This window comes from Talpa europaea (assembly GCF_964194135.1).
Source record: "Talpa europaea genome assembly, chromosome: 6".
Lineage (NCBI taxonomy): Eukaryota > Metazoa > Chordata > Mammalia > Eulipotyphla > Talpidae > Talpa > Talpa europaea.
The window spans coordinates 167190-179168 of NC_140072.1; the positions used below are offsets into that span (position 1 = coordinate 167190).

The following is an 11979-nucleotide window of genomic DNA, read 5'->3' on the forward strand; positions in this document are numbered from 1 at the left end:
CTCACTCTCCAGGGCTGGGTCCCAGTTCCCCTGGAAGTAGGAAGAAAGGAGGGTGCCCCAGGTCTCGCTGTCCTCCCTCCACCCCTATCTCTGCTGCCCTCCGTCCTGGGCCTCGGCCGCTGCAGCCGCTCCACTCTAGCCCCTGCAGGGGTTCGGGGCTCTTGTCCCCAGGGTGCCCCGCAAAGGGCAACCCTGCACTCTGTGGCCCGTCTTGCCACCCACAGGCCACTTCACGGTGGGACCCAGGTCACAGGTCCTGGTGAGACCCCGTCTGCCCTCCACGTTCTTAGCCCCCAGGGGCTGAGCCGGCTCCACGGACGTCGTCCAGGGCAGGTGCCAGGCAGGGACAGGCACTGGCTGCGGGCCGGCCGGGGCTTGTCTGGCCACCCGGCAGCCGCAGTCCCCTGGCCCTCCCCTGGCTGCAAACTTTGTCTCACCCCGGAACCGGCCTGTCCCTGATCTCGCTGGGATAAGAGAGTGTCGTTTCTTTGGCTTTCAGCCCGAAATAAAGGAAGCGCGCGGCCCCGAGGGGGCATCCTGTCCTGTTCTTGGCGCCCCTGTGGGGCGGGGAGCTTCATTCTGCCAGGGAGAGGAGTCGGCCAGAGGGCACGGGCCTGGGGGGCGACGTTCCTGGAGGGGCGTCTTGTGAAACCTCAGGTTTTTAAATTCGCCCGTTTGTATAACGGCACTTGTCGCTTCCACAGAAAGAGCAGCCCCGCCCAGAACGGCCGCTCCTCACCCCGCCTGAGCGAAGGGCCTGCGGAACAGCCGGGCGGGCAGGTGCGAGGAAACACCGCGGTGAGCGTCTGGGTTATTAACGAACAATGCAGGCTCCATTCCCGGCGCTCACACCCCAACGACACGTCACCTGCTGCCCCAAGGCCCTCCCGGGCGGAGCCGGCCGCCTTGGCCAGCGCCTCGGTCGTCGGTTGCCGCAACAGCACCCGCCGTTCCGAGCGGACAGAGCGCCGCGACCCCGACTCCCCGTGACTCGGGACGGGCGGGACGCCAGGTCACGCCAGCCACGTCAGCCTCGCCAGACCACGCCGGTCACGCCAGGTCACGTTAGCCACGTCAGCTACGCCAGTCACGTCAACTACGCCAGGTCACGCCAGTCACGTCAACTACAACAGTCATGCCAGGTCACGCCAGCCACGTCAGCCACGCCAGGTCACGCCAGGTCACGCCAGGTCACGCCACTCACATCAGGTCACGTCAGCTACGCCAGGTCATGCCAGTCCCGCCAGGTCACGCCAGTCACGCCAGTCACGTCAGGTCACGCCAGCCACGCCAGGTCATGCCAGTCACGTAAGCTACGCCAGGTCACGTCAGGTCACGTCAACTACGCCAGGTCACGCCAGTCCACGCCAGACACGTCAACTACGCGCCAGTTCACGGCAGTCATGTCAGGTCACGCCAGTCACATCAGGTCACGTCAGCTACGCCAGGTCGTGCCAGTCCCACCAGGTCACGCCAGTCACGTCAGTTACGCCAGCCACGCCAGGTCATGCCAGTCACGTAAGCTACGCCAGGTCACATCAGGTCACGCCAGTCACGTCACTACGCCAGGTCACGTCAGGTCACGTCAACTACGCGCCAGATCACGTCAGTCACGTCAGGTCACGCCAGTCACGTCAGGTCACGTCAGCTACGCCAGGTCACACCAGTCCAGCCAGGTCAAGCCAGTCACGTCACTACGCCAGGTCACGTCAGGTCTCGTCAACTACGCCAGGTCACGCCAGTCCACGCCAGTCACGTCAACTACGCGCCAGGTCACGTCAGTCATGTCAGGTCACGCCAGTCACGTGCCAGGTCACGTCACGTATGCCAGATCACACCAGGTCACGTCAGTCACGCCAGGTCACGTCAGTCACGCCAGCCACATGAGCTACACCTGGTCACGCCAGGCCATGCCAGCCACACCAACCACGCCAGCCACACCAACCTCGCCTGTCACGCCAGGTCACGCCAGCCACATCAGCTACGCCAGATCACGCCAGTCACGCCTGCTACGCCAGGTCACGCCAGATCACGCCAGGTCACGCCAGTCACGTCACTACGCCAGGTCACGCCAGATCACACCAGTCACGTAAGCTACGCCTGTCACGTTAACTATGCGCCAGGTCACATCAGTCACGTCAGGTCACGCTAGTCACGTCGACTATGCCAGGTCACGTCAGGTCACGTCAGCTACGCCAGGTCACACCAGTCCAGCCAGGTCACGCCAGTCACGTCAGTTACGCCAGGTCACACCAGATCACGCCAGTCACGTAAGCTACGCTAGTCATGTCAACTACGCACCAGGTCACGTCAGTCACGTCAGGTCACGCCAGCCACGTCAGTCACGCCAGGTCACGTCAGCCACATGAGCTACGACAGGTCACGCCAGGCCATGCCAGGCACACCAAACACGCCAGGTCACGCCAGTCACGCCAGGTCACGTCGGCCACGACAGGCCTGCGCACTTTCAATGCCCGGGAGACACGTCAGCTGAGACGCCATGAGGCCCTGTCATGGATGGGTGCTGCGGCCACTCCCGGGAGCTGAGGGCCGCACCCGCCGAGGATGTGTGAAGCCCCGCCCCACGGGAGCCCCGCCCTGCGCCGCAGGAATCCCCGCCCCTCCGGGAGCCCCGCCCGCCCCTTCGGAAGCCCCGCCCCACGCCACACGAAGCCCCGCCCCGCGCCGCAGGAAGCCCCGCCCCGGGCCCCGCCCCGTGCGGATCCGCACAGGAGAGAGGACGGAAACTCGGGTTGGTCTGGACTGAGGCGGCCCGGGGGCTCCGCCCGGTCGCTTTGTGAGTTCAGAGGGTGTGCGCGGCGTGTGACAGACGGAGACACACAGAGACAGACACAGAGACACAGAGGCAGACACAGAGACAGACGGAGAGACACAGAGACAGAGACAGACACAGAGACAGACGGGGAGACACAGAGACAGACAGACGGAGAGACACAGAGAGACGGAGAGACAGACAGACACAGAGACAGCAGGAGAGACACAGAGATGGATGGAGAGACACAGAGACAGCAGGAGAGACACAGAGACAGACGGAGAGACACAGGAAAGGAACAGATTTAAGAGGAAAGTGCTTGAGGCAGTTTGACAAGGGACAGAATTTTGAATTTTAGCAGTTTGCGAGCTTTGAGCCATGAAGAGCACCCTTGGGGTGACTCCGCCACCTCCTGGCAACCGGGGCCTCCTGCTCCCGGACGGCGCAGCCAGCAGAGCTCCCGGGTCAGCTCTCCCCGGCCCTGGGGCAGCCGGGTGCCCCACCTGCCCTGTGGGTTGGCGCTTGCTCACCTGCCCTGGTGGCCGCCACGTCCTGCGTTTTCCAGCCAGTGAGCATCCTGGTCGCCGGCTCCCTGGTCCCTGCAGGCCGCCTCCTCTCCACCCACCACGGCCCCCCGGGAGCTAGCAGAAGCCACCTTGCCACGAGTCCTTCACAGCTTCTTGTTCACATGAACGTTTAAATAACACGAAGCCCTGGGGAAACCTGCCAGGCTCTCCTTAGAGCCACAGAGCCTGTGTCGCTCGTGGGCCGGTGGGGCTCCCGGGGTCCCCCATGGTGGGAGGGGTGTGGCCAGCGCTCCCGGCTTTTCTGGACAAGCAGCAGGGCCTTCCAACAGCGGGGGCTCCTCGTTGAGTCTTCGGGGCTTGCACTCATGTCTGGGCTGAGAGGGCGGCCCTGGGGATGGGGCAGTGCTGCGGGGTGCTGGCGGCCCGTCCGGCCCCCACAGCTGAGCTCTGCAGCCGTCTGCAATGGCTGGTCCTTTCGGTCTCCCAGGGGTCATTGGGGGCTCAGGGGGGATTTCTCCAGCTCTGTTAGGAAACTGTAGCCTTGTTCTTCCAGCTTGACGGCAGTTTTCATCAAATCAATACCTTTACACCGTCTGGCCCATCCAGACGTCACCATAAGTGCTCATGGTGTCGATGTAACAGTGGGTGGCCATGGTGGCCTCAGGGAGATGCATCCCACCCACTGCAGAGACCGGACTGGCCACAGCCCCACATGGCCCCTCACCCACGCCCAAACTCTGAGGCCTTGCCCATGTCCTGCAGGCCTCATGGGCGACAGCCCTGCAGGCGCCCCGGCCAGCGCAGGTCCCGGGTGAGCATGTCGAGGTGACCCAGGTGGGGCCTCCGCTGACTGAGGCTGGGGCCAGGTCCACTGCACCCAGGACAGGAGCAAGGCCCCAAGTGACCAAGAAGGACTGCCACGAAGCTGGGTGCTAGACCCGGCTATGGATGCTGCACGCCAGTGGCCCGCAGGCGAGGGCGCCTCGGAGGGCCAGTGCAGCCCGGGTTCCTTGCTGTCACTGTGGCCCTGCCGTGCCGGGAGGGCCTCTCTGTGAACACAGCGTCTCAGCCTGCTCTGGAGCATGTGCTCGCTCGCATGTTGGAAGCGAGACTTTGCACTGTGGGTGAAAAGGTGCTTGTGTCACGAAGTTAGGGACGCAGAGGCAGGCCTTCCCCCCCCCCCAAAGGTGCCGGGCCCTGCTGGCTTGTGGCTGAAGCACGTCAGGGGAGCGTGGGAAGCGGGTGAGACCCCTGACGGGAGACGGGCGTCTTGGGGGCAGCCTCAGAGGGATCTCAGGTGCTGGAGAGGGTGCTGGCAGCCCAGGCCCAGTGGCCAATTCTCTGTGGGCCCTGTGCCATGTGGGCTGCGGTGGCGGGTGGAGGCAGGCCTGGCCGCCCTGTCCACGGCCACACATGACCGGGCTGGGCCCAGGCGGCATCCCTGGGGGCAGCCCTCGTGCCCATCTGCTGGGCAGACGCCTCGGGAGGGCGGGGCCGGCTGGGCTGCACTGACCGTGACAGGAGCCGGCCTGTGTCGGTCCCAGCAGGAGGCGGGAAGCTGGGGCTTGTCACGCCTGAGACCTTGGGCGACTGCCAGGCCCATGGGCTTTGCCCAGGCGGGGGCGGGACACCTGGCGGGACGGGGCAGTGAGACAGGTGGAGCCAGGAAGGCAGAGACCCTGTCCTGGCCCGCGGCAGCCGGGGGGTGGCTGGAGCCCCGATGCTCTCTAGTGCTCAGAGCTGGCTGCTGGGCTCCCAGGGGAGGGGGTCCCACGGAAAAGGAAGGCAAAGGCCAGGAAGCAGCTGCCTCCGAGGCCACCCAGCAAGGGGGCGGCAGCAGGGAGGAGGGACAGGCAGGTCTCGGGGCAAGGGTTGCGGATGTGGCAGCTGCCGAGGAACCAGTCGAGTGAGGGGACGGGCGGGCCGAGTCCTGGGAGATGGCTCGGCAGGCAGGCCCCGTGGTGGGAGGGCAAGCCGGGGCTCAGCGCTCGCTCTGCCAAGGGCCTCTTTTCCCCCGTCTCACAGGCTGCCCTGAGTCCCAGAAAAAGCAGCTCTGGTTCTCCCTCCCGGGAGCTGAGTCAGCAGCGCCCCCCATCCCCCGCTGTCCCGAGGGCCCCCAGGGTGACGCGGGAGCGAGAGGGTGGGGTCGCGCCTGGTGGTGCCCGCCAGCCTCACTGCAGCCCCTGGCCACGAGACCGTGATGGCCGGGGCTTGAGTGTCGTGTGTCGGTGGCCATGTGTCTGCAAGCAGGGTGTGGGGGGCGCGTGGGGGGCAGGTGGGCAGATAACCACAAGAAGAGATGTGTGGTTGGAGAGCAGATCTCAGCGGACGGGCTCTGAAGCCCTTCGCCATGACCGACACGCGGCCATGAGCCCAGCATCATCCAGGGCTGCTCGCTGCGGCCCCTCCTCGGGGTGCAGCCTGGCTCCAGCACCGGCGCCTTTGCCGAGAATGAACCCGAGCCAGTGGGGGCCAGACGGTGCCCCTGCCCTGAGCAGCCGGGGCCCCCGGGACCAGGCGGCCGGGCCGGGCCGGTCGGTCAGCTCCGCACACCTCACTTGGGCTCGGAAGCGCCGCCAGAGGGCCGTGAGGGCCTTTCCTGCTGTGGCGACCGGGCTGCGCTGGTGGAGGGGAGCTGCCGGCCTGCGCCCCGGGGAGCCGGCGGACACGCGGGACACGTCGGCAGAGCCGGCGCTGGTTTCTCAGACGATCGTTCTTTATCTCCGCGGAGGCGTCTCTGCAGCCGGATCCGTCTCGCGACAGAGTCGGGCTGCCTGCCAGCTCCGCCCTTAGAAATTCCAGAACAAATTCAATGCAAGCGTTTGGGGTGTTGCCCGCAGGAACCCCGCGTGGGGCGAGAGCATCACTGACCTCCGCGGCGGGCCCTGCGCGGACCTGGCAGACGCGCTCTTCGCAAAGCCGGGTTCTGAGCGGCGGCCGAGGCTGCGGCGAATGGGCTGCGCGGAGCCGGCTGGACCCGCGCCGCCTGCTGCCCGGGGGCGACACTTCCAGGGCGGCCCAGAGGGTCCCGGCCCGCCGCAGGGCCCGGCGCGGGCGCCCCCAGGACCGGGGCGGCGCCGGCCACCGCTCGTCCGTCGCGTGGGGCGGGCGGGCGGCTCAGGGCGGCTCCGGGCCGTGCTCCGGGCCTCGCGCTCCCGCGGACGACGCCGAGGCCCCGCGAGGGCTCGCCCGGGCGGGCCAGAGCGGGCAGCGCGGGGGACACGCTCCTGGGGCGGCGCCGCCCGCTGGCCGAGGGCAGGGTCCCGCCGCGTGCCCCCCCCCCCCCGCCTGCGCGCGCCCCGGCGCCCCTCGGGCTGCGGGTCCCCGGCGGCCCAGGCGCTGCTCGGGCGCCCCCTGGCGGCGGCCGCGCGCAGGCCGGGCCGCTCTGCAGCCGCAGCAGCCTCGGGGCGACGTCCAGGTCCCGGACAGCGCCGGGGCTCGCGGGCCCTCGAGCTCGCGGCTCTCTGCAGGCGCCGCCCCTCCTGTGCCGTGGCCGAGGGCAGGTCCCTGGCAGGCGGGGGGCTACAGCCTGACTCGAGGTCCTGCTTCCCAGGAAAGGGGTCTCGTGTCCTTGTCCCCGCCCTGAGCACGCCTGCAAGGTCCTCCCGCCAGGGAGAGTGGGTGGCCATCGCCCACCCCACAGCAAGGCCACCACCCTGAGCACCCACCTCACGTGGGCGGGGGCACCCTCAGCACCCACAGACACAGCGGCCCGACCAGCACCCTCCCGGGGTCGCTGTGGCGGGGTCTCCTCATTCCCACTGGGGACAGCCGGGCCTGACTCGCTTAGTGGATCAGACAAGCGCTGTGCCCTGCCTCGGGAAACAGCCCCCACAACGTGGCTGCCCAGCAGAAGCACCGCGTTGCAGTGTGGACTTGACGGCACCCTGACGAACACTTGATTGAAAATGGATTTTCAGAGAAAAAAGAGGGACAGTGAATTGACATGTTCCGTGTCCCCAGCCCACCCCAGTGATGCACAATAGAACAGAGGCAGGCAGCCCCGAGGGGGCCAGCAGGACATGGAGGGGCTGTGCTGCCACCCCCCGTTCTCCGCAGCAAGACCAGGCCCCAGCGCCGCCTGATGCTGGGCAGGACCAGCTCTGACACCCGGGCCCACCAGGAGGGCCAGACAGGCACAGGGACCCGCCTCGCAGCCAACACTTTGGACGCCGAACACTACCGCGGGTCGTGAACCGGTCATGTTCAGAAAAGAACAGTGGGGACGGCCAGATGGACACTGGAGCAGACCGGCCACCCCGAGTTCTGCTCATGCTCCACACAGGAGTTGGACGTTGGAGGGCAGGCGTTCCCAGGTTACAGCAGATTCGCCAGGGGCGACAGCTCCCTTCTGAAGCGAATGCCGGGATTCAGGAAGCTGTCTCTGCAACTGTCTATGAAAACATTACACATACCTGGTTTCAAAACTTGTCAAAGTGCTACCTTTTTAGCTGCTAAATATACTTTCCTGTGAACCATTTTTTCTTTTTGAAATCTAAACAATGTATTTTTCTTCGGGAAAATCACCTTGTTAAAATTCAGACAAGGAACTATCTTCTTGAACCAAAGTGCGGAGTCAGAGGCCCCCTCTGCTGAACGACCTGAAGGTGCAGGCCTCTTGCAGCCACCCCTCTGGCAGGGGCACGCACTGCTTGGCAACAGCCCACTGACCGGATGCGACCACGGGTCAGGCTGCGGGACGTGCACTGCAGACACAAGGCAACCCAGGAGGGTGCGAGGGCTCTGGGTCTGTCACAACCTCACTGGCGGTTTCCACGCGTGCCTCTGCGGTCTGAGGGCAAAGTCACAGGACCACAGGATGCAAACCCCTTCCTCGGAGCCCCAGGTGTGGCCTGCATCACCTGCAGCCTCCCTGACTGCCGTGGCCTCAACTCTGTCCCACGGGGAGCCAGGGGCGTGCAGGGGGGCCCATGGACCTGGGGGGCCTGGCCTGGCCTCTGGCAGCCCCACACAAGTGGGGCTAGGTCACCCTGGTTGGGACCGTCCCCCACTGCGGGCCGTTTGGCAGCAGCTGGGTCCTACCTGCAGGGACAACCCCATCACCACTGTGCAGGCCGGAGGACACACCTGACTGGTGGGACCGTCACTTGCCCCAGCGCCGCACGAAGGGTGCTTGGGAACCGGCACTGCCGCGGGACAAGCGGGCACACGGGAGACTGAGCACCGGGCGTTTATTACCCGTTGGCCTAAAGGCCCCGCCCTTGCCAGGGCACGCACACTGCGGAGGGATGTACGGGGACCACCCAGAGGCCCGTGACACTGGACCCGCCCAGGGGGGTGAGGAGGTAGCCACGCCACAGGTCACTCTTCTTTCCTCCTGCTGCGCCCCTCTCTCCTCTTCGCCTGTAAGCGCTTCAGGTCAGCCATGACCGCCAGTGTCTTGTGCACCCACATGACCTGGAACAAGAGCAGCAGGCGCGGTGAGGGGGCGAGGGCTTGCGGGGAGGGAGCCATGCACGACAAAGGCCGGGGAGGGTGCCGGGGGGGGGGGGGGGCTGGGCACGCACCACGATGGCCAGGGCGTTGAGCAGTAGTGGTGCCGAGAACACGGTGGAGATGAACATGCCCCTGGAATCGAAGTACTGGTACTTGGAAAACAACCTGTAGGAGAGAAAACCAGGGTCCACCAGCTGATATCACAGAGCCCTCCCCATACTGGCTGGCCGTGCAGAATGGCCCGGGGCCTGCCAAGGTCTCCCATCAGCCTGTGTTCCTGGGTGTGGCCCGGGAGAGACCTGGGGTAGTAGGAATGCACAGACCCTGGCGCATGCACTTCTGGCTCCCGTGGACACTGACCATGGACAAGTGGCCCTGCAGGTCTGCCCAGGTGGGCCCGGGTCACTCCAGGGGCATGGGGAGGCCCATGCTCAGCCCCACTCACAGGGCCCTAGGGCAATGGCCTCATGGGGCTGGCTCAGGGACAGTGAGTCCACGTAAGGGACAATTGCACCAGCGACACACGGCAGGGCCCACCCTATTGCCAGGTGCCTTATACCTCCAGTTCATGGCCGCCACCTCGTTGATGTACTCAGCACAATAGACCAGGATCACTGGGAGAGACAGAGACTGTTAGAAATCAGGTGACTGGCCCGCGGTCTTTCTAGAATAAAACTGCGCTGTGTTTACCCGGGAACGCTGATACAAATATGGTGGACGGGCTCCCGAGAGCATCGCTGGATCAGCGCCCTCCAGGGGCCCAAGCAGCCCCGGGCTGCAGGCTGTCCCCAGCACTGTGGCCTTCAGCCTCTCCTCCCTCTGCACCGCCCAGGCCCCTGCACGTGGCTGTCCGGCCGTGGAGGCGCCTGGGCTGGCAGGTAAGAAGTGGCCACAGGTTGGGGGCATCAGCACATCCTCAGCGCACACAGCAAGGGCAGCCCCTGCCAGCGGGCAGCCTCCTGGTCTCCTCGCTGCACACATGTGCCACTGCAGGCCACAGCTCCCCGCCAGCGTGGCCTTTCCCAACCTCCCCAGGGGCTCCGAATCCTAAGCCCGGCCGTGGAAGGACCGGTTCTGCACAGCATCCTCTCCCGTCTGCACTCCCGCCAGGACTCAGAGGAAAGCAACTTGTCTGTGAAGCTCCTTCCTGGGTCACAGCAGGGCCCAAGGTGCACCCAGATCGGTACCCCAGCCACTCTCATCGGTACCCCAGCCACTCTCGTCATAGCTGCCAAGTGTGGGAGGAGGGCAGGAAAGTGAAGGCAGCACGGGGGGCCGGAAGGCAGGCGGGCTCACAGACACGTCTACTGCCGAGGGCGCCTGGTCGCAGAGGGGGCACTCCACTCACCAAGACACAGGAAGTGCCCGACCTGCAGTTTATACCTCTGGGAGGAGAGCCAGGTGAGTAGCAGGCAGAGCAGGTGGAAGGCAGCCAGTCCCAAGAGCCACGGCTCAGTCCAGTCCGTCTGCTGCAGGACACAAGATGCACGTCAGGACCCACGCTTCAGCCCACACGATTCCTACCTTCCAGGCCAGGGGTTGAGACCCTGCACCACTGAGGCTTCCAAGTGGGTGCGGGGCATAGGCCCCTCCCTATGACATGCCCCGGCGCTGCAGGGGCTAAGTAAGACCTTGAGAGCTCTGCTTACACACGCAGGGTGCTGCAGACGCGCCTCCTGAGCCCTGCCCAGGGCGATGAGAAGTCAGGCCCCTCTGCGGTTACTCCAGAGTCCCCCAGAAGTGAGGTGAGAACCTGTTTCCAGCTCTCTCTCTCTTTTTTACGATTTTATTTTTACTTATTCATTTATTTATTTTTGTGTAGAAGAGCTGGGGTGCAGCTCTTTGCATAGAGGGCCAAAGAGGCCTTGGGGGGGGTGGGAGGACCCCTTGGGGGGTGGGGGGGAGGACTCCCCAGAGAGAGTGGGGAGCAGAACAGGTGGATCGGCTGAAACCCACTGCTGAGGGGAGCAGCGGGGAGACAGGGAGGTCTGCTGCGCCCTGTGGGCAGCTCCCTGGCCGGAGATGGACTCAGTCTGCGGCGGTGAGAGCCTGAGACTCAAGCCCTGGGCCACCAGGGGGCCGTTTCCAGCTCTTTAGGGTGGAACTTGTGGCCTTGGAAATCTGAGTGACCTCAACCTGCAAGAACTGACTTCCCCGAGTTTCCGCCCGACCCCAACACGGTGCTGTACTCGCTACCTTATGGCCGCACACCTGCGCCCCAAGCGCTGACCCCCCTTGCACACACCTCAGCCAATCTCCCCACCGGCGACCCCATGCCTAGACCCCGCCCTGCCCTGCCCGGCAGGACTCGAGTGTCCACTCCGCTGGGTACAGGCCCCGGGCCTTGGGGGGGGGCTGCAGCCGGCCACCCCGCCCACCCTCAGGCGCGCGCGGCGCAGCCGGCCCGTCCTCGGCCCCGCCCGCTTCCTCGGCCGCGCCCGCAGCCCCGCCCCGCCCCGCCCCGCCCCCGGGCTTCCGCGTCCCCGGCGCCCCGCCCCGCCCCCCGGGCTTCCGCGTCCCCGACGCCCCGCCCCGCCCCCGGGCTTCCGCGTCCCCGACGTCCCGCCCCGCCCCCGGGCTTCCGCGTCCCCGACGTCCCGCCCCGCCCCCGGGCTTCCGCGTCCCCGACGCCCCGCCCCGCCCCCCGGGCTTCCGCGTCCCCGACGTCCCGCCCCGCCCCCGGGCTTCCGCGTCCCCGACGTCCCGCCCCGCCCCCCGGGCTTCCGCGTCCCCGACGCCCCGCCCCGCCCCCCGGGCTTCCGCGTCCCCGGCGGGGCGGCAGCGCTGTGGGTGTGCGCGCGCGCGTCGCCGCAGCCGAGTCGGCGGCCCGCGGCACTTACCGTGATCACGGCGGGGATGCTGACGGGGAAGGAGCGGGCCGAGAAGGCGGACGGCATCTCCCCGCAGGGCCCGCCCCGCCGCCGGCTGCCTCGCCGCGCCCCAGGCCTCTCGCGCGGCCGCTGCTCTCGCGAGACCCGCCCCTTCTCGCGAGGCGCCGCCGCCGGCGGCGCGACGTCGCCGCCAGGGGCCGCCCGCGCCCGCTCCTCGCGTCGGGCCGGCCGCGGGGCGCTGCAGGGCTGGGCGGGCGGGCGGGCGCTCGCGGGGCCCGCGCTGTGGGACGGGGACGTGGCCTTCCCGATCGTGGGCGTGTTCCGGTCGCTCCCCTCGGCTGAGCGCGGCGTGTGCCGCGCGTTCGCCCAGGTCACGGGCACAGCGCCCACG

General features: G+C 67.0%; 1 protein-coding gene across 1 annotated transcript; it reads right to left on the reverse strand.

Moving 5' to 3' along the window:
- Positions 1 to 8523: 8523 nt before the first annotated feature.
- Positions 8524 to 11705, reverse strand: TMEM18 (transmembrane protein 18). The gene is made up of 5 exons (XM_084235102.1): positions 11598 to 11705; positions 10106 to 10226; positions 9317 to 9371; positions 8829 to 8922; positions 8524 to 8718 (listed from the first exon to the last, which is right to left on the reverse strand). Exons 1-5 carry the CDS (start codon positions 11652 to 11654, stop codon positions 8623 to 8625), a joined length of 423 nt encoding a protein of 140 aa, XP_084091228.1. The 5' UTR covers positions 11655 to 11705; the 3' UTR covers positions 8524 to 8622.
- Between the last annotated feature and the right edge of the window lie 274 nt (positions 11706 to 11979).

Coding starts and splice junctions, on each gene's coding strand:
- TMEM18 (XM_084235102.1), bottom strand. CDS start 11,654: ATGCCGTCCGCCTTCTCGGCCCGCTCCTTCCCCGTCAGCATCCCCGCC. Junction 10,227..11,597: donor GCATCCCCGCCGTGATCACG/GTAAGTGCCGCG, acceptor TGTGTCCTGCAG/CAGACGGACTGGACTGAGCC. Junction 8,923..9,316: donor GTGGCGGCCATGAACTGGAG/GTATAAGGCACC, acceptor TCTCTCCTACAG/GTTGTTTTCCAAGTACCAGT.